The sequence below is a fragment of the Musca domestica genome, unplaced genomic scaffold, assembly GCF_030504385.1.
Source record: "Musca domestica strain aabys unplaced genomic scaffold, Musca_domestica.polishedcontigs.V.1.1 33, whole genome shotgun sequence".
NCBI lineage: Eukaryota > Metazoa > Arthropoda > Insecta > Diptera > Muscidae > Musca > Musca domestica.
In genome coordinates this window covers 397,452-418,618 of record NW_026712312.1, presented here as the reverse complement: position 1 = coordinate 418,618, position 21,167 = coordinate 397,452, and the positions used below count along the sequence as shown (strand labels likewise).

At 35.4% G+C, this 21,167-nt stretch overlaps 3 protein-coding genes across 3 annotated transcripts in view; 1 reads left to right on the top strand and 2 right to left on the bottom strand.

Annotated features, from left to right (window-relative positions):
• Window positions 1–1,974: 1,974 nt before the first annotated feature.
• On the top strand, window positions 1,975–7,707 carry LOC131803783 (sodium channel protein Nach-like). The gene is made up of 8 exons (XM_059125478.1): window positions 1,975–2,150; window positions 2,206–2,319; window positions 2,386–2,608; window positions 2,937–3,067; window positions 6,523–6,905; window positions 6,962–7,109; window positions 7,169–7,275; window positions 7,582–7,707. Exons 1-8 carry the CDS (start codon window positions 2,113–2,115, stop codon window positions 7,695–7,697), a joined length of 1,260 nt encoding a protein of 419 aa, XP_058981461.1. The 5' UTR covers window positions 1,975–2,112; the 3' UTR covers window positions 7,698–7,707.
• Window positions 7,708–10,468: 2,761 nt separating this feature from the next.
• On the bottom strand, window positions 10,469–11,396 carry LOC131803782 (serine palmitoyltransferase small subunit A-like). The gene is made up of 2 exons (XM_059125477.1): window positions 11,196–11,396; window positions 10,469–11,115 (listed from the first exon to the last, which is right to left on the bottom strand). The coding sequence occupies exons 1-2, from the start codon at window positions 11,293–11,295 to the stop codon at window positions 10,922–10,924; spliced, it is 294 nt and encodes a 97-aa protein (XP_058981460.1). The 5' UTR covers window positions 11,296–11,396; the 3' UTR covers window positions 10,469–10,921.
• A 6,745-nt stretch (window positions 11,397–18,141) lies between these two features.
• LOC101890303 (protein serrate) overlaps window positions 18,142–21,167 on the bottom strand; it is a 95,629-nt gene continuing 92,603 nt past the window's right edge. The window contains exons 14-16 of the mRNA XM_011292343.3: window positions 19,781–20,152; window positions 19,118–19,716; window positions 18,142–19,053 (exon numbers count right to left, since the gene is read on the bottom strand). Of these exons, the coding sequence (XP_011290645.3) occupies window positions 18,205–19,053; window positions 19,118–19,716; window positions 19,781–20,152 (1,820 nt within the window). The 3' untranslated portion in view covers window positions 18,142–18,204. The remainder of the gene's footprint in view (window positions 19,054–19,117; window positions 19,717–19,780; window positions 20,153–21,167) is intronic.

The following is a 21,167-nucleotide window of genomic DNA, read 5'->3' as shown; positions in this document are numbered from 1 at the left end:
TGGGTTCAAGATTTAAAATAAACGCTCAAAGAAAGCGAAATAAGCACCCAACTCCCCTCAAATTTCACACATCTAAATATTTTTTGAAACGAAAGATCTGTTCTGGTCTAGACCCATTTTTAAATGAATCCCAATTTTTCCAACTAATCTTTACATACCCGAAAGTGAAGGTCAATGTTTCTAATTCATATTCTAAATTGAATATTTCCGCCTTTTGCAGAATGCTTCGCCCAATCGAACTTAATATTGGTTCAACTTTCTATTTTGTAAAAAACTATACAACTATATACAGAGTGAGATAAAAAACACTGCAACAAACCCAAACTCCATAACTTTTCCTTTTTTTAATTTTATTGAATGAAAGCAAAAAATGTCGGAAATAGCATCAAATTTTAGAATAAGTTTAGATTTGTTCGAATTGGTCACCTTTGGCTCTGCGGTATTTTGGCCCATTCCCGGCGAAGTGCTTGCTTGAGGTAATCGACACTTTGGTATTTTTTAGTGCCAACCTTGCTTTCCAAAATATTCCAGACACAATAGTCCAAAGGATTGATATCCGGAAATTTCGGTGGCAATTGTGCGCTGGAAATTAAGCTAGGAACATCATTTTGCGATGGTGCGATGGTGTTGAGTCCTGTTGGAATGTCTGCGGCCAAAATGTTTGCGTGCCCAAGACTTTAATTAACCCTCCAGAATATGTTCACGATAATATTCACCATTTATTCTGATGCCATGGTCGATTAATACGAGCGGAGAGTGACCATCGGCTGTTATGACGGCCCACACCATCACCATGGCCGGCGCTTGAATTCTGGTGGCCATCTGACATGGTGCACATTTTCAGCTGACCTTTTTGGCAATTAAACACGATCATCACTCATTTTGTTTGTTTACAAACTGCTGGACAACGAGTGTTTCGGCAGTCCACTTTCGGCCAAGCGAAGCAACTTTTTAGCTTTTTTGAGTCAATTATCTTTCTGTTGTGGTGTAAATTCTTGCACTTTTTTTGGAATTTCAATGGCTTTACCACGAGCTCATTTTTCAATATGTGCCGAATGGAATATTGCAATATGTTCAGCTCACGAGCGATTTTATGGCCACTGAGACACGGGTTTCACTTCTTTACTTTTCGAACCATTTCTGCTGTTGTTGCTGTTTTCTTTCGTCCACTTCCTTGACATCGGTCTACGCTACCAGTATGACAGTAACGAGCGATGGTACGAGACACAAAATATTTATTCACATTTAACCTCTGGAGTGCTCTAACGATAGCCACGATAGTGGTTCTCCAGCCAAATATAAAGAAATCACACTATCACGCTTGAATTCCATCACGAATAACTTTTTTTCAGGAAAATTCTCACCAAAATGCCTTTGTACGCTTGTAAATAATAAATGAGATGTCACTGGAATAATTTTTTACAGTTGTCGGAAGAGTGGCTAAAAAATGACAGCAGTCTGAAGTTGGTTGAAGTTTTTTCATCTCACCCTGTATTTAAATGGCGCCCAATTACTGCATCCTGACCCATTTTTAAATGTCAACCAAACTTTACATACCCGAGAGTGTTGGTTAATGTTTCTAATCCTATATTTAATGGCGCCCAAGATATTTGTTTACTTCCCTGGAACATTTATTGTCGATCTTCTTTATATGGCGTCCAATTATACTTATATTTCTATAAATGTTGATATTTTGCTTTGAAATAGTATAAATGTTTTATAAATGAAATACTTCTGGTAAGTCCAATCGAACTGAATATTGGTTCAACTTTTTATTACAAAAAATACTAAACAAATTTCCCATTTCTCTCGCCAAATTAAACCATACAAATACTGAAATAATTTATTCCTAATATAAATCATAAAACATGCGTGTAAAATACTAATTACAATTTGTATAGCTCCTTTTACTACTGGCTAATCTGTAATTTCCCTAAATTTCTCATTATTGTGTTTTCGTGTTCCTGGCCTAATAACGATTTTGTTGTGGTAAGCGGTTCGTTGACATTTGTATGTACATTTTTTGGACAATAACTGAAAACCAAAACATGGATACCAAAAAACAGTTGTGGAAATCAATTAAAACATTTGTTGAGCGAACGCTGGCGGAAAATGTCCTGGAAGGAAAAACTAAAAATTGTACCAAAAATGTAAGAAAAATCCTATAAAAATAAAAAAAAAATATTTACTAACTCTGGAATTTAGTGTTTTCTATATAACATTTGTGGGAATTGCAATGCCAATGTATTTGAATATCAGCACCGGATTATTGAATAATTTTCAAACAACAAAAATCTCCTTTAATTTGGATACTCTGTTGTAAGTACATATGTATGTGTGTGTGGAAAATCCCAATGAATAAATTTCATTTATTTCTATTACCAGCTTAAATTGGAATACCTCATTTCCGGCTGTGACCATATGCGAACTTTACAATGGTGAAAAAATATGGGATTTGAGTGAGAAATATTTTGGTGTTGACCACGATTTGCGGTTGGACGATGTGGTTGGCGAAATCGTTTATTTCCAAGGCAGTTGCACATCGTGTGATGCATGTGACAATCAAAATATAACATGTCCACGGAATTTTACACGACTTTTGTCAATGGTAAGGTATAGCTTTAATGTACAGTGAAGCATCAAAAACCAGTCATCAAAAGCTATAGTTTAAAAAAATATAATAACATAATTTGGACATGGAAAATCTTCAAAATCTAAATCTGTGTGTGGCAGAAAGGGAGGGACATTCCACTTTTCCTTGCTCCCTTTTTATACAATTTTATTTGCCTTTCGAGTAGTTATTTCTGTGAGAATATCTAATTGATTGAGTATTCCTTAATAAGAGGTTCCCTCACAGGAGACGGCTGGTTTGAGAGGATTCATTGTACATTTTTGTTACAATTTGTAATACATTTATATTTTCTTATTTCATTTAGTTTCGCAGCAACTGTTCAGAATTAATAGGAAATTGTAAATACAACAACAATTTTATTGAATGCTGTGACCATTTTCAACCTCTGCGCACTGAATACGGACTATGTTTTGCCTTTAACTCCAATCAAGCTAAGTAAGTAATATTCTACGCCACACTCTGATACAATATATAGAAGGAGACGGATTAGACCGAGAGCAATTTTTGATGACCTTAAAATAATATTGAGTCGATGACAATAATATAAGGTTTATATAATAACTAGCGAGTGTCCGCTACTTGGTCGGCGAAAGTCCACCTTAAAATTTTATATATATATATATATATATGTATATATATTTTTTATCAGTGTTAAATTCTAAGACGATTAAGCCCTATCCGCCTGTATGTCTGTCCGTCCATTGTAATCCCGCTAGGGTCAAAACGATAGGTTCACGATAGGAACCTAACATTTTGCACATTTTGATCAGATCAGTCTTTTGTCTGCAGGCAGGTCAAGTTCGAAGATGGGCTACATCGGTCCGCAATGTCGTATAGGCCATATGTAACATTTTTCAAATGAATTGTGGAAAATTCTACACAAGGTGTACTTTATGAGTACTTTACTGCATGGCAAAGAATTGTCTATATAGGTCCACGATATCGGTGCCTCCCCGATATTCGGTATGTTTCAATTTCAGCCTAAGATAAATTAACAAATTGTGTATGCATGTCCCCGTCTTCGTATAACCCCCATATAACGATACCTCCGGATACTCGGTATTTTGATGATAGGGACATTATTCACCGGAATTGTTTCAAATTAAAACCTATGACGGCAAATTGCCAATGTAGGTCCACGTCTTCATATAACATAACATCACACATAACCTCCCCTTTTCGGTATTTTAATGATATTAGCTGCATTTTTGACCGGAATTGTTTAAAATTTTGTATTTAAAGTTCTTAATGGGTACTACAGCCTATGACATTGCACAATGGACCATATCAAATTTTGCTTTCCAAAACTATTTCAACGTCTCCATAGGTATCAAATTTTAGAATTTCAGCTCTAATAATAAAAAGTACTTTTCGTATAATTATACCCTCTGCCATATGGCTACAAAACGTGGACCAAATGTCAAACTAAGATTGAGTTCGGATATGGGCAACGTCGGTTCATTCCTTCTGATATCTCCCCCACAAAATGTTAATATTTTCAATGAAAATAATTTACCTCATAAAAAGAGAAAGAATCAGTCGATTTAGGGGAAACTTTGCAAATCCCAATATTTTTGTCAGTACTAGGTCGGGTGCGAAAATGGGCAATACCGGCCCACTCCACTCGCAAAAGGACAAAATTTGGAAAAATTATATTTCTTATAAAATATAAGAGTCCGATTCTCTTCAAATTCACTACATACCAATAATTAAATAATCAAAATATCTGGTGTGGAGATGAGATATATCGGTCCACCCCCTCGGGTACCTCCCCCCACACAAAGGTACAAAATTTTGAATATCATTTAGACTTGGCACATCTCAATATTTATATCAACACAATATATGTTATAAAGATGGTAGAAATCGGACTATTTCTTCTGGTACCTTCCCCATAAAGGGTCAAAATTTTGAATAACTACAAAGATTATAAAATACGAAATAAGCATCCGGTTTCCTTCATATTTCAGACATACCATTATTTCTAGTAACACAATATCTGCTGTAAAGATGTGATATATCGGTCCACTCATTTTGGTACCTCCCCCAAAAAGGGTCAACATTTTGAATACCTATGAAGCTCATAAACGCGAAATTAACATTCGATTCAATGCGGACTTGGCACATCTCAAAATTTCCATCAACACAAGATATGTTATCAGGATGGTAGAGATCGGACTATTTCTTATGGTACCTCCCCCACATAGGGTACAAGATTTTGAAAACAAATCGCTCAAAGAAATGGAAAAAAGCACCCACTGTCTTAAAATTTCAAACATACAAACATTTTTGCTAACAAAAGATCTCTTGTGAAGGTGATATATATCTGCGAACACCTTCTGATATCTCACCCACTTATATCTGTCATAACTTGCGAAACAATTCGGCGTTTCTTTACAACTTGCTATACCTAAATATTTCTCTTAACCAGAAATCTGATATGAGAATGTTATTTATCGGAATTCATTATTTCGCACACAATTCGATTTCCTTCAAATGTTGCACATACCAATATTGTTGTCTGTATTGGATGAATATTAGTATAAATACTTCGGTCGACTATATCTGGTAACTCACACACATTATATAAACTGAAGAAAGTAGTCGATATAGTCCATACCTGGCACATTGCAATATTTTTATCATATTTGTTTAGCTCCGATACGAAATGGACAATATTGGCCCATTCCTTCGGAACCTACTCCATAGAGGGTTAATCGTTTAAATAATTTTGAATTTGAATCTGTCGGCAAAATCGACTGATAATTTTTAACTTGTTTTAGTACTCATTTGTAAAACCGTTCCATATCTCAGTCCTAGACACCAAAGGTTATTGCAATGTAAAAATCGTGGTTTCAGCTCCAAATTTAGTAACATTTTGTACGCATATCCGAACAAACTGCATCTCTCCATATTAGACACCAACAGTGATCCAAAATTAACTCCATTTAGTACTTTTTGAACGATTATAGTACACATTTCCAAAAACCACCTCCATATCTTAATTCCAGATACCAATAGAAATCTCAATATCAAATTTGAGAATTTCAGCCCTATGCCATCACCCAATACCAAATTTAGTACAAATTTAGGACACCATATCTCAAACATAGATACCATCAGTAATCTAAATCACTTGATCCAATATCAAATATAGCACCATTCAGTACTTTTCGTACAGTTCTAGAACACATTTCCGCAACCACCTCTAAATCTCAACCTCAGATACCAACAATTATGTCAAATTTCACAATTTTATCTCTATCCCTTCAATCAAGATCAATTTTATGATACACACTTTAAAATTACCTCCATATCTCACCTCACCTATCTGACCTCAATATCAAAATTCAAGATTCACGCTCTATCCCTTCACCCAATACCAAATATGGTATCATTCAGCATTTTTGTACAATTATAGTACACATTTCCTAGACAAACTCCATATGTTACACATGACAGCGACCACAAAAACAAATTTCAGATTTCAACCACTATCTGTTCACGCTGTGCCGAATTTTAACAATTATAGTACTACTTAGTACTTGTCGCACTCTTGGCATTCGCATAAAAAAGTATTTCATCCAAACATGAGCAGTAACCCAAAATTCAGAAACTCCGTCAAACACCATGACAGTGTATTTAGTCGTTTTGAGTACATTTAAGATTAGCTTTCCAATAATGGCACACATTGTTACACTTGCACATCACCTAATGTATCACATTCCCGATTTCAGAACTCTAGCTTTATTCTTTCGCAAAATCCTGCCCTTTTTTGTTTAAATTTCTAAAAATGCATACCTATGTTGTATTTCAACAGTGTCCTTCATTTCGAAAGCATTCATCTTTTATAATTTCCTTTCTTACTTGTTGATGATTTTTAATTACAGTAAAATCGCCGAAACTCAATACATTAACAATCGCGAAGTCGGTGCCGGGTTCTTGACATTTGAGGTAACAGCCGATATACAACTCTTCTTACACTCCCCCTTTGAAATACCATTTCTAACGGCCGAAGGTATGATACGAGAAACAGTATTACAAGGTCTGAACAAAGAAGTCGTTATAAATGCCATGGAAGTCTACAATCATCCGAGTTTGGATAACATTGATATGGAGGAGCGAAAGTGTCGCTTCTTTAGTGAAATCACCGAGCTGGGGAGGCATTTGAAACTGTACAGTTTTTATAGTTTCTCAACATGTGTGGTGGAGTGTGCCTTCTCGATACATTTGAAATTTTGCAATTGCAGTAATCACTTTTTGGCCAAGGAAGGTATGTGGCTGGAAAATATATAAAATATTTGATATTTGTATAAATGCTTTTTTCAGGATCTCCCCATTATCACATGTGTGATTATGAGGGCCTCATGTGTCTAACGGATTATTATTATGATATATTGGAAGAACGTCGCCAGTGCGATTGCATGAGCCCGTGTGAGGAACCGGAATATAATATTATATTTAATTCTGCAGAGGAGTATGTTAATTCAATATTTATAATCAGAATCAATAATAAATGTTTATTTGTTTTCCAAGAAATAAAAAGAAGAAGACAGACTTTACGAAAATCCGAGTAGGTCTGGCGGAATTACCCACTCTGCGCTATGTGAGAAAAGTTTCAAAATCAAATTTGGATTTATTAAGTAAGTAAATACTTTCAATACCTAGAAAAATAAAATTTATTTTCAGCTAAAACATGATAGATAAAAAACATAATTTCAATACCCTAAATAATGACATAAATACATGGGTATCCATTTTCCAAATCATTCTTACCAAATAATAGTTGAGACAATTATTATATAGTACTTTAAAATAGGAGTAAAAGATAATCTACCATAGCCATTGAGTTTGGCACCTATTAAAAAGTCTATCTATTTTTGATTTTTATGTTTAAATTTATATTTAAGGTAGGCGATATAATGTAATTAATCTATTTTGTATTTCAGTTTCCCTTGGAGGATTGGCTGGTCTATTTTTCAATGTCTCTCTAATACGCATTGTTGAGGTGGTATTTCTCCTGTGGGACTTTAAGTGGAGAGCAATAAGGAATCTCGTGAAGTAGTAAATTAACATAGGTCTAATATAGTATAAATTAATTACAAACAAATATATTTTTGTACAATTTTATTACTACTCTAAAAAGTTTTGATTTAATTTATTTTAAGAATGAAACTGATTTTATGAATAGTTTTTTTTTAATATTATGTAATTCTCTTGCCCGTTTGGTTAGAACATATACATAGTGCCGTAAGAGATCTTCCCCTAAGATAAGAACCCAAAATATGAAATTACTGCTAATTCAAATGGGAAGAAGAGATAAAACTTTTAAATACCAAAAATTATAAACTTTATCTAAAATATGTACTGAATATCATATCTACTGACGGTCCAGCGGAGCCAGTCAAAGACTATGGTTTACTTCAATTTATGGAGTGTCCGAGGAATATTTTGTGGTGCAAAAGGAATATTAAAACAAGTAAAATAGTATCAGTCGGTTTTGCCGACAGATATATACCCCCAGCCTAGAGTTATGATTATTCAAACCGTTGCCCTTTATGTGGGAAGTTCCGAAGCAGTTGACCTATTCGTATCTGACCTAAAACTGATATAAATATTAGAACGTGTCAGATTTGGACTATATTAATTTCTTCCTATACTTTATATGAGATATGTGTAAATTCTTGGAAAATGTGGAAATATGCATGGGGTAACAGATATAGTCGACCGAAGTATTCCATTTTCATACTTCAACTAATACAGATAAAAATACTAGCATGTGAAAAATTTGAAGGAAATCGAACATTTATATTCAATTTTATGCGAAATTGTAAAGAATTGCCGACTTGTTTCGCAAGTTATGACAGATATAAGTATTGGAAATTGTGACCCTTTGTGAGTGAGGTACAGATCTTGCGTTAGCAAAAATATTTGGATGTATGAGATTTGAAGAGAGTTGGATGCTTATTTTAATTTCTTTGAGCGTTTTGTTTATTTTTTTTTTTTTTTTTCAAAAATTTTAAACCCTATGTGGGGGAGATACCACAAGAAATGGTCCAATCTGTACCATCTTCATAACATATCTTGTTTTTATGGAAATATTAGATGTAGCAAGTCTGAATTTCGCGTTTTATGAACTCCATGGGTATTCAAAATGTTGACCCTTTGTGGGGGAGGTACCAGAAGGAGTGGACTGATATAGGCCATCTTGGAACTCGATCTAAGTTTGACAATAATATTACGATGTACCAAGTTTAGATTAAATCGGATACTCCCTTCGAGAGTTGTCGTGCGCACCAGCCAGGCAGACGGACGGACATCGCTAAATCGACTCCAAATGTCGTGAAACGGATTTGGTAGCAAGAGATCTAGTGTCTGAAGCCGTTATTTCGATGAGGCACTTTTTGCCGTATCAAATGATATATACCCTCTCTAGCCATATATATACCCTCTCTATACTGTCTTTAAAAACATACAATCCGAAGGGAGGAATTAGTAGCATAATAATGCCTACAGTCAATGGCACATCTGCGTTAGTTAATCGCCTAAACCGATTTCCTTTCCTTAACATTAAGGGCCGGACTGTATTCGAACTCAAACTTGTTAATAACAGGGACCCGCAACAAGTAGTAGATTTATTTTATATGCTGCCGTGGTTAAAGGGCTATGACATGTTGGAGTCGGTTGTTTACTGCCTGTTACAGTCATGGAAGGAACACTCACAAGGCATAAGACAAGAACCTTATTAATCCTGGACGCTTAATGGTTGTACAAGGCAAAAGGTGTTGGAGCAGATCTAAAAAAAATAATATCCGACAGTACTCATTGTACCTCTAATTGTTTCAACTCCAAGGAGTCATGTCACGAAGTGGTCATAAAAAGTCGGCAAATATTTGCAGACGAGATTCTGATCAACATGAACTTGAAGGTCGTTTTCAGACTCGAATAGAATCACCCACAGTTGCTTTGAACGCTTTTTAATTACCATACTTACTCCCTCATACCAACCGACTTCGATAAGACCTGCCCCTGCTTTGGACCATTCTCCCATAGAGCAATATATTTAGACGCTGATTGAACGGTGCATCTTGAAAAAAACCCAGTTCACACTCAGTTTCTGCCACTTAATTTTTGAATCGAATTGAAATCTCTTCTTCATATGCCACTGTAAAAAGCAGGTTCACTGATAAGCCACTCCGAGATCAAACAGCAGTATGAAAAATCAGAATTATATGCCATTCACTTCCATTATTTCTGTCATCAGTCAGAAGACGTTCATGATCAGCTATTGTCAGTGGATTCTCTTTGATGGAAAATTCTCTGCTGGCATTTCTGATGATTGAGGAAAGAAACTCCGATGGATCGGCCATGTATATACGTCTGATTTGCTTTTGCTGCTTTCCTAATCTTGGTAAATCGAGTCTTTCAATTCCATTTTACTCTCCATTTGCCATCCTTAACTAGTCTATAGTAAGTGTCCTTACCAATATCACGCCTCCTTCCCCAACACAGAGGCAGCGCAATAACTTAATCCTGTCGAGCTCATCAAATTGCCTTACCTATAAAAGAAAAGTTATTCAAATCTTGGTCAAATTTCAATTCCATTATTCTCTCTCGTTACCTTTCTTAAATATCGACAAGCTTCATTTAAATTCAATGGAAATTTACGAATTTCCAAAATTTGCACAAAATTGGGATCTTTTTGAACGTGAAATATATAATTTCTAAAAGACTTGGCTGTTTTGGGACACAATTCCATAGAAAATCCAAGTGGGAAATATTGTTTAAGTATATCCTTATGCCTGAATAAGAACTTAATTTTCGACACATAAAATTTTGTCTTAATAGTCTTTTATATTTGCTAGAATTTCAAGTAAAAATTACAATTCTCAAATAATAATAATTTTTTTTAATAAATTACAATATATCAATAGCACACACATCAATTAAATACGTACACATAATGTCAATCGAAAATGTACAGTAATCAAACAATTGCTATTATCTTAAATATCAATTTTAATGGCATTCAACAATGCTTTGAGCTTATTGGACATAGTACCTATTATTTTCAAAATATTTGTTTAACAACCTTGCCTTTTAAAGATTCAATTCATATAACAATATCTTTCTTATAGAAACTTAAAAATATTGATGATTAAAAATAAAGTCACTTGTGGAAATTGAAGTGGTCGCTGCTGCTGCATTATTTCCCTGCATATCATTCCGAGCCATCGAGTGCCACGATTGCATTTGGAGATTACAACAAACACAAAGTGTCATTCGTTCTTAACTTATACTAATTTTCTCTGCTTGCAATATGGGAGCGGCATATGATGCTGCAGGTCCCGTCGCTGATATGCCACCCTGTTGCGATTGTTGTTGTTGTGGCGTTATGAACTGTAGGAAAGTTTCAATGTACGAGGGCAAATAGAAGTAACTAGAAAATATCACCAAAGATAGAATGATTGCGACAAAGCCATCTAGAAAACATCAACGGGAGATAGAGGAATTGCGTTTTAATAAAAAAAAAAATAAATAAATAATGCATTGCCTTCCATACTTATCAATTTCTTCTCCCATGGCTCGAACATGTAAATATTGGTAACCAGTTCATATTGGAGGTAAAGATTAATCAAAGATTTCTTCAGAAATTGTAACATTTTCCCTGTGTTTCTTGTTGTTGTGTGCACCTTAGAACTTCAGTTGTTATTGCCTTCTTTTGTTTTCACAAATAACTTTATAAATTTATTAATTTATCACTTTTTAACTTTATAACGACGCTTTGTATATAAAAAACAGCCACCTTATCAGCTTTAGTAGGGATAGGTAAGTCGACTTCTGATTAATCGGATAATCGACCTTTAGTACTCTAAGTTATAAAACTCGAACTCGGCTATGGACTTGGGTGAAAAACGAGTACTCAACTATTCATAGTCGATTTTAAATTGCTGTTCAACTTATGGTCTGTTCCAGCACAGCAAGAATGTAAAAGCTTTTACTATGATCACGATTTTCCCTTTATGATATCGAAAAAATTGCAGGTTCTGGAACAGCTGTGACTGTGACTGAGTTGTTTTGTTGGAAACCAAAATGAAAGTCGTCCCCAACGCCAAAAAGGAATACTTGATAAAAAATTAACAGAAAGCAAAAGCCCCAAAGGAACCTCTGATGTTTACGAATGAGACATGAGGAAAACTGAACACATTCACTAAAAGAGCGCGGAACTAGCACAAAATTTGAAACATTGTTGAATAAAAAAAGGGAAAGATAAAAATAATGTAAGGAGGTTTACACACCATTGAACAAAACAGTGCAGGCACTTGGATTGGGCGGAAGTTACAGGGAAAATGCTTGGTACACTTAAATCAAGGTATCTTCATTTCAAATTATAATGCCCAACTCTGCATTTTTCTGTAATTTATCTTGTCAAATTTCACTGCATAGAAAATAGGTTCCCATCACTGCTTTGTGTATTAACAATGGATTTATAAATATAATATATATAGACCAGTGTTGGTTTGTTTGTTCGGGTACCGTAGTATTTTGTTGTTGGAAAATGGTCAGGCTTTATCCCTTTATTGTTGTTTTTATAAAAAAAACAACGTTTGTTTATTAGTGGAGAACGATGGTAATGTTTACCAGGGGGTAAGCCAGGGAATACCTAGGTTTCGGAAAGAGCCACCAATCCTCATCAGTTCCCTTGTTTTTTGTCTGGGATATTCTCCCCAGAAGTTCAGCTGTGGAAGGTTTAAACGTTCCAAATAAACGAATGCGTAGGTATTGAGAAAGTTCGATAAAATTAACCAACAAAAGGAAAACATCTGATCAGACTTGAAATAAATGTTGAATGCAGGACTTTTGATATTGCGCAAATATAAATGTACCTCCCTATTTTCGGTATTTTGGTAATTTAAGCGACATTATTCACCGGAAATGTTTCAAATTTGGTATTTGAAGTTCGTAGCGGATACTACAGCCTATGACAGAAAATTGTCCGTGCAGGTCCACGACTTCGTATAGCCCTCATATATCGGTGCCTCCCGATATTCGGTAATATGATGTTTTTAGCGACTTTATTCACCGGAATTGTAATGGGTATTACAGCCTATGACCGAAAATTGTAGGTGCATGATTTTAGTTACATTTTTTAACAGAATCTCAAACTTCGTTTTTGGATTACGTAATAAATGCTACCTTCTCTGACACATAGTTGACTGAAGAGCTTTACGTTTTCGTATTGTAACACCTGATGTTCAGAATTTTTAAAATTATAGCGACATATTTCAGTGGAACTTTTTCAAAATTAGTTTCTTCAAACTTGTTAAAAATCGATCTAGATATAGCTAAATGCGAATTTTTAAAAGCTGTAAGAACGTTAAAAAAGATAAAATTCATAAATATGACTTGAGGGCTAAGTACATAAGAAGCTTGAAGTCATGGCACGGCCTATTTTGTGACATTTCACAAAGGAATTACAGAGCCGCACCAAAATCCTGCCGTCGTTTTTCATTATATTTTGGCATTAATATGCCTAGCCATGACTTCAAGCTTTTTATGTATTTGCAGCCTTAAATCTTTATTGAACTATTAGCACGGTCCCCACAATTTAATGTTTGAAGGTTATTTCATGCAAATGTTGACCGCGACTGAGCCTCAAATGGTCCATTTGCTTAGTCCAATTTTGGCATACTCTTTCGGCCGGTATCTCACAAATAACTGCTTCAATGTTGTTTTCCAATGCGTTCATCAAAGGGGACTTGTCTGTAGAATAGAAGGAGCTGTAATCAGCTGGTAGCTCTACCTTCCCTTTTAGTGTACCATGGTTCCATCCGATTTTAAATTTTATCCGCTATTGGTGAGACCGTTTTAACATAAATTCCCAATAGAAATATTTAACATTGTCAGTGTGTCTTGTATTGCACTTTCAAGAATCACAAAAATGATCGTCAGCATACTTTGTCACAATCGTTCGTTTTGTTGTAAGTTTTCCCAAATAGGTGTGAAGTAGTTTTTTCATCACCAAATCGGCTACAAACAGAGAAGTCGGCGAACCCATTGGAAGCCCTGTCTTTTGTTTGTACCATAGTAAAAGTATATAAGTAGACGCAAGGTAGATGTACTAGGTAATCGCATCAGCGCAGCTGACGGCACCATTAAATGTCAAAACAAATTGTTGTAATGGTGAATTGGACCTAAATGAATGCAACAACAAATTTGTTTATGTTATTACCGCCTGCAAGAATAAGAGTGGTTGATCATGGATCAAAATAATAACTAAATACTCACCTGATAAATTTTGCGATTCTGTTGCTGGATATTATGTTGTTGGCTATTATTATTATTGAGATTTTGATATTCATATGCTGTTGTTGCTGCTATTGAATATGTGGTGAATGTATGGCCATATGCTTTGGAGTGTTGGTGCCCTGATTTTGCATAGAACGATATTGGTGTTATGTTTTTTTTTTTTTTTCTTTAAAATCATTTATTTTCTACTTTTTCTATTGAATATAATTTGCGACGTTCGTTTACGGCGAGAGGCACATAAAATAAAATGTAAACAAACACCTCGTTTCAGATTGGTTGAAAAAAAATTTGCCGCAACCTTTAAATGTCAAGGCGATGTCATGAGGGTACAACAAAAGTTGCTTTGTTGTAGCAATTCGCCGATGCGGTTACCTGTTAGATCTACCTTGGGTAGACGCATCGACACAGCTGCTGGAACTATGAACTGTCAAACCAATCAACAATCAAACAATGAACTGTCAAACCAATTTGTAAAAAAATTTTGAAAAATACGAATTATAATATCTCCGAATGACGTCGTATAAGAAAACATATAAAAATCTACTTATATTTGAAAAAGCATTTAATTTTTAATGTATTCTTTTGCCATGGTTTGTACACTTTGTCGGTAATTCAACCAGAAAAATTACCGTGGGAATCACATTTCGTCTGAACAAGTCATAATGATTCATAAACAAACAAATTGCGTTGCCAACTCTTTAAATACTTTAGTTCACATGGCATTGCCAGATGTTGATATTAGTCATTAGATGGCGCAATGTTGCCATAGTACCAAAAATAATTAGGTAGGTATAAGTTGCTGTAGAATATCAAAATTCAAATTCAAAATTTGTTCGTTAAAATTAGTTTGTTAACATTCTGTGTTAGTTTTTACTACTGAACAAATCTCTAAAATTAAAAGCCTTTTTTGTTTCCTCTGGCATATTATTTGAATTATTTAACAAAAACTCAATTTCTCGTATATAAAACGTATTTTTATTACTGACAAAATAAATAGCAGGACATTTAAAATTATTATCAGCAAACATTTCTTAACTACACATAGGGTATGCACTTATAAAATATATTGTCATAAAAAAGTATTAACCTAAAAAATTGCAAGTCGGCTTAATTAAATTTAACAAAACGCGAAATTAATATTTAAAAAAATATATGCAATATTTTCTATTTCAAATTAAAAAGGAAATCAGTTTATCTATTAGAAATAATAACATAATATATGATTTTGATTTATTTATGCTCTTAAAGCGTATCAGAAAATATTTAGTTATTTACATTATTTACTCGTTATATTTGTGATTAATATCTATCATATCTGTAAAATATAATTCTATGTGGAAAAATATACACTTTAAGCGTTTTTTATTGCTAAAACTATAATTCTTAAAAAATTACTAAAATTTATTGCTTTTAATACATTATTATTCTACTTTTTTATATTTTTATTGTCTCTTAAATTATTTTTAATATCACACTGAGTAGGATTTAAAGAAGAGGGGTATTTATATTTTTTTATTTTTTATACTATATATTTTACATCCATATACATATATGTAAATAATAATATTGATAATTATATATGAAACTATTATAAGTATATCTTCGTTCGTTAATTTTTATATAAACCACATTTTTTATTTAATTTATTTTAAATCAATTATGGGAATTAAATGTATAGTTGATGAACACTTTTGGATCATCAAAGTCAGTTTGTAGTTAAATTGTATTTCAGTTAAATTTCAATTCAACGTTGAGTATAATAAATGCATTCTTGCGAGGATTTTTTATCTATGGAATGGATATAATATACCATAAATGTATTCAATTTGCTGTACTCCAATATTGAGGGCATCGGGTTGTCCGAGGGATACTGGATTTCAAATAACAATTGTATGGCATAAAAATAACCTCAAACTTCAAAATAAAATTCGATTTAGTAAAAATTACGGTGGATTTTCCAAAACAAAAATGCAAGATGTCCTTATGTACATAACTATTATTTAAAAATTATCCATTTTTGTATTTTTTAATGATGTTCCTTTGACTTTATTATTTTAAAATATAAAGTCCTTTAAAAAAGATATTTTGTTCATATAAATTGAGATCAATGCAATATTTTACAGCTATTAACAGTTAATAGTTATTTTAAGTAGTTTCGGACATTATATTGTGAAGCTGAACTGCGAAATGGAGATTATGTCTTGGTAACATAATTTTTTAAAGACATACTAAAGCTCGCAGGTCATATGCATGTGGTTGGTAGTAGGGATACATTGTCGAGAGTAAAAGTTGGCTTTGAGAATTTCAATTTTTTTTTACAATTTTCAACAATCATCTGAAATTTCTTTCCCAAAGTGGATTTCCACTTTTTAATGAGCTGTTTCGTCAACAAATGTTATAATCTATAGGGTGAGATAAAAAACTACAACAACTACAACTTTTACATTTTTTTTAAATCATCTTGAATGAAAGCAAAACTGTCGGAAATAGCATCAAATTTTAGAATAAGTTGAGATTTGTCCGAATTGGTCACCTTTGGCACGAATTATGGCCTTCAAACGACCAATGAAATCGTCACACGCTGTCCAAATATTGGTCTGCGGTATTTTGGCCCATTCCCGGCGAAGTGCTTGCTTGAGGTGATCGACACTTTGGTATTTTTTAGTGCCAACCTTGCTTTCCAAAATACTTCAGACACAATAGTCCGACAGACTGGTATCCGGAAATTTCGGTGGCCATTGTTCGCTGGAAATAAAGCGCATGCTGAATGCGATGGTCCTGAGTCCTGTTGGAATGTCCAAGGTCTGTGGCCAAAATGTTTGCTGGTCCAAGGCTTTAATACACCCGCCAGAATATTTTTGCAATAATATTCGGCATTTATTCTGATGCCACGGTCGAATAATACGAGCGGAAAGCGACATTCGCTTGAGTTCTGGTGGCCAACCGATGGTGCACATTTTCAGCTGACCTCTTAGGCAAGTAAACCCGATAATTTTGTTTGTTTACAAACTGCTGGACAGCGAATGTTTTCTCATCGAAGAAAACCCAATTCGGCAGTTCACCACTTTCGCCAAGCGAAGCAACTCTTTAGCTCATTTGAGTCTATTTTTTTCCGTTGCGGTGTAAGTTCTTGCATTTTTTTGGAATTTCAATGACTTTACCCCGAACTCATTTTTCAATATTTGCCGAATGGAATATTGCGATATGTTCAGCTCACGAGCCATTTCTCGGCCACAGTGACGCGTTTTTCGATCAAGTCGCTTCTTTACTTTTCGAACCATTTCTGCTGATGTTGCTGTTTTCTTCCATCCACTTCCTTGACGTCGGGCTACGTTGCCAGCATCACGGTAACTAGCGATGGTACGAGACACAAAAGATTTATTCACATTTAAATGCTGGAGTGCTCTACCTATAGCCACTTGTGGTTTTTCAGCCAAATATAAAGGAAACACACTATCACGTTCGAATTTCATCACGAATAACTTTTTTTTCTAGAAAATTCTCACCAAAATGCTTTCGTACGCTTATAAACAATATAATGAGCTGTCACTGGAATAATTTGAACAGCTGTTGGACGAGAGACTTAGAAATGACAGCAGTCTGAATTTGGTTGCAGTTTTTTCAACTCACCCTGTATTTTTCCACTTTTATGAGCATTATTAACGAGGATTATAACATGAGCATTCATAACTTTAATCATTGCATACTTTTTGGGGTTCATGAAAATTAAAAATCCCGTTAAACCCCATAGACCGGACACCGATTAAGTAAAGTTGTCATTACCTATAAGCAGAAATCGACTTCGATTTTGCAAGTTGATAAATAAAGCCATGAGGTATGCACCCCGGGGGTAGATTTAATTTGTGTCAAATAATTTTCAAACATTAAATTATATGGACAGGGTTTTTGCACTACTCCGTGGCGCCCAACGATAAATCCAACACTGAACAGCATCCAGATTTATTGACGCCGTAATTCCGTAATGCTGTAATTCCGTTATTGTGTAATTCAAAATAACATTTATCGCCTCAACTCTATTATGCCCCTAACATCGCAGTTCAGATTCTACAACAGGGTCCCAACAGTTCTAGCATCACAATCTAAAAAATAAAATTACAAACACTTAAAAAAATTGTATACACTTATTTTAAGCACAAACACTTTGAGTGAGCGTAAAATATATCAGCATCCCCCTTCTTCCTTCCGAAAAAAATTAATTTTCAATGAGGGGGAAGAGTGGGGACACCATGCTGACCTCAACACTACACTAGAACTGTTAGAATTTCCGAATCATCTGGGTTCGTCGTAGCTGTTGTTATTGTTGCCTGGGTTGTCGTTGTCGTGGCAACCGGCACCGGTGTCACGGTGGCCACTGGTGGTGCCTGCACCGGCATTGCTCTACAATTTATTGAACGTTTACCAAAATCTTTTCTCGGACTGTCAATGGAACCAACCGTATTCTTTTTCATATCGGAATTTTGAGTTTTATGCAATAGGATTTGTGATGTACGTTTCGATTGGAACTCCTTGGATTTTTGTGTCGTTTCCAAATCACAATCAAAATTTGATTCTGGATACAGAGGTGGTGGAACACTACGACTGTGCACACCCGATGTGGCCGATGTGGAAGCGGGACTTACACTGGCAATTTCCGGGGAGGGATTTAAACTCAATTCCATGCCATTAACACGGCCCAGAGATGAAGTGCTGACCTTAAGGGGATTTGTATAGCGTCGCAGATTTTCCTCATTTTGTAGATTATTTGATTTTTCCTCATCATGGCGCAGAGGATCCTGGGATGTGGCCATATTTATGCCGGAATTTGAAGACATGACCATGCGTTGACGCCAAAACAGGCTGAGGAATATGGCCAGCCCGACAAGGACAATGAAGATGCCACACAGAATTCCAATTAACAAATTGTTGCTGTTGCCTTCGGCAATCAATGCCGTTTCCACCTTGACTTCCAATATGGAAACCAAGGCAGCCAATTTTATGGAACGTAACTCATGTTTCGCGGGCGGTAAATCGTTGCTCTGGCGTGAGGATAATAACTCACCCAACAGGCTAATTGCAGTGGACAGCTGGGAGTCATTTGCCAAGGTGGAGGACTGAAAAGGAGAGGAAAAAGAATTTTAAAAAATTGTTTCGTTCCTGTGTTGAACCGAAACTTACCACTGTAACCTCTATGGTATCATTGGTCCCGGTTTTAATGTCACAGATGATTATCAACATACCCTCCTCCTTTTCACCCTTGGGCAATTTAACCATGCGTGAGGCCAATAAAAATCTCAGCACCGAACATAGGCCCTCAACAGATGAGCCTGGACCCACCCGTTGACGATCGAGGAGTATTGTCAAGCGGGCACAGTTGTCATTCAGTACAGCCTGATTTGGCCAGCAATCCGATTTGGCTGGCAAACGTGGTGGCTCTACACGATGTGAGGGCTCCAAGGCCCTGCAGTCTCCTCTCAGGGCACATGGCCCATTGAGACAATTTTCCGCCAAAGTGGGTACACAAACCTCGTGAGGCTTACAGAGACCCGAGAAATTGGAAGACTTCGAATTGGTATTGGCGCGGAAACAATTTGCCAGGCCACACCACAAATTCGTACATCTCGAGGTGCCATTTTCACACAGGCAGGCATTGCAATACTCGCTCGTTTGGCCTGTGAGAAGTTGCGACAAAATATCTTGGGATTTGTTCAACGAGGGATAGGGTGACAAAGAGGCCGAACTGCTGTTTATGCAGGACGATTTGGAATCGGAAAATACTGAAAACAAAGCACAGAAAAAATATTAAAAATTCGCTATAAAAATCTCCTTCTTTTTACTTACATATCTCACACCTCAAACCATGCCTTCCGGGTGGACAAATACAAGTATATCCCCCAATACCATCGATACAGGTGGCCCCACCCTCACATGGCTGCGGGGAACATTCATTGACATTAATGCGACAATCTGGTCCCGAAAAGCCACGAGCACAAATGCAGCGGAACCAACCTGATCCCGACTCACAAGTGCCACCATTATGACATGGCTGTCCCCGACACTGATCAATTGGATCTGTACAATATGTTCCATCCCATCCGGGAGCACAACGACACTGTGAATGTAAGCCCTTTTCAGGGGAGCCTGGAACACAGCTACCACCATTTTGACACTGACCCGGATAACAGGCTGTGGCTCGTTCCGAACAACGTTTGCCTAAAATGAAAAAAAAATATGGAAAAGTTAAATTATTTTAATATTTGGACATAAATATATGAAAGAAAGTAAAAAGGAAGAAGGAAGGAAATTTGTACGTATGTGCACGAAAAGTACTAAATCGTACTATGTTTGGTACAATTTCGATTTAGATGAAACGATAAGGCTGGAATGCTTAAATATGTAAATAACATTGCTATAGAATTTTAGGACTGAGGTATGTAGGTAGTTTTGGAAATTGGTACTTATGTGTACTAAAATGTACTAAATTTGGTACAATTTGGATTTGGGTGGACCAATAGAGCTGGCATCCTGAAATTTGGAAATAAGACTACTGTCGGGCCATCGGATTGGGATATGTAGAAAGTTTTGGAAATTCGTACTTATATGTACTAAATGGTACTAAATGTGGTACAATTTGGATTTGGGTGAACCAATAGAGATGGTATCCAGGAGTTTGAAAATAAGATTACTGCCAGTGTGTAGGATTGTGATATGAACCTAGTTCTTGAAATTCGTACTTATGTATAGTCTATGGTACTAAATTTGGTACATATTTTAATTGGCATGAATCAATAAAGCTTTAGTTCTGAAATTTGGATTAAGAGTCACTGATGGAGTGCACGAGAGATGCACCAAAGGGTTTGTGAAAATTCGAACTTTAAGGTTACGAAAAATTCTAAAATGTTATTAAACTTCTAAAATAGTACCATTTGGTATTATGTGAGCAGATAGAGCTAAGTACTTGAAATTCGGTATGAGCATCAAGGTTGGAAATTAAGTTTGACATATGGAGGTTTTAGAAATGTGTACTAAGTGTGCGAATTGTAAGAATTGGTACTAAATTTGTGATAAAGTGGTGGTTTTGGAAGTGCTTGCTACAAGTACACGAACAGTACTAAATAGTACTGTAATAGTGGAATACTTTGGTATTGGGTGAACCGATAGTGTTTGAAATCTGAAATTTGGTATTTTGTGGCACTGTTTATGTGTAGCCTGAACATAGGGATGCGGT

What these genes read in the sequence shown, in the direction of transcription:
- LOC131803782 (XM_059125477.1), bottom strand. Translation starts at nt 11,295, where the DNA reads ATGTTACAATTTCTGAAGAAATCTTTGATTAATCTTTACCTCCAATAT. An exon ending in ATGGGAGAAGAAATTGATAA is followed by an intron (nt 11,116 to 11,195) that starts GTATGGAAGGCA and finishes GATGTTTTCTAG; the next exon opens with ATGGCTTTGTCGCAATCATT.
- LOC131803783 (XM_059125478.1), top strand. Translation starts at nt 2,113, where the DNA reads ATGTCCTGGAAGGAAAAACTAAAAATTGTACCAAAAAT. An exon ending in TTTAATTTGGATACTCTGTT is followed by an intron (nt 2,320 to 2,385) that starts GTAAGTACATAT and finishes TTCTATTACCAG; the next exon opens with CTTAAATTGGAATACCTCAT. An exon ending in TTACACGACTTTTGTCAATG is followed by an intron (nt 2,609 to 2,936) that starts GTAAGGTATAGC and finishes TATTTCATTTAG; the next exon opens with TTTCGCAGCAACTGTTCAGA.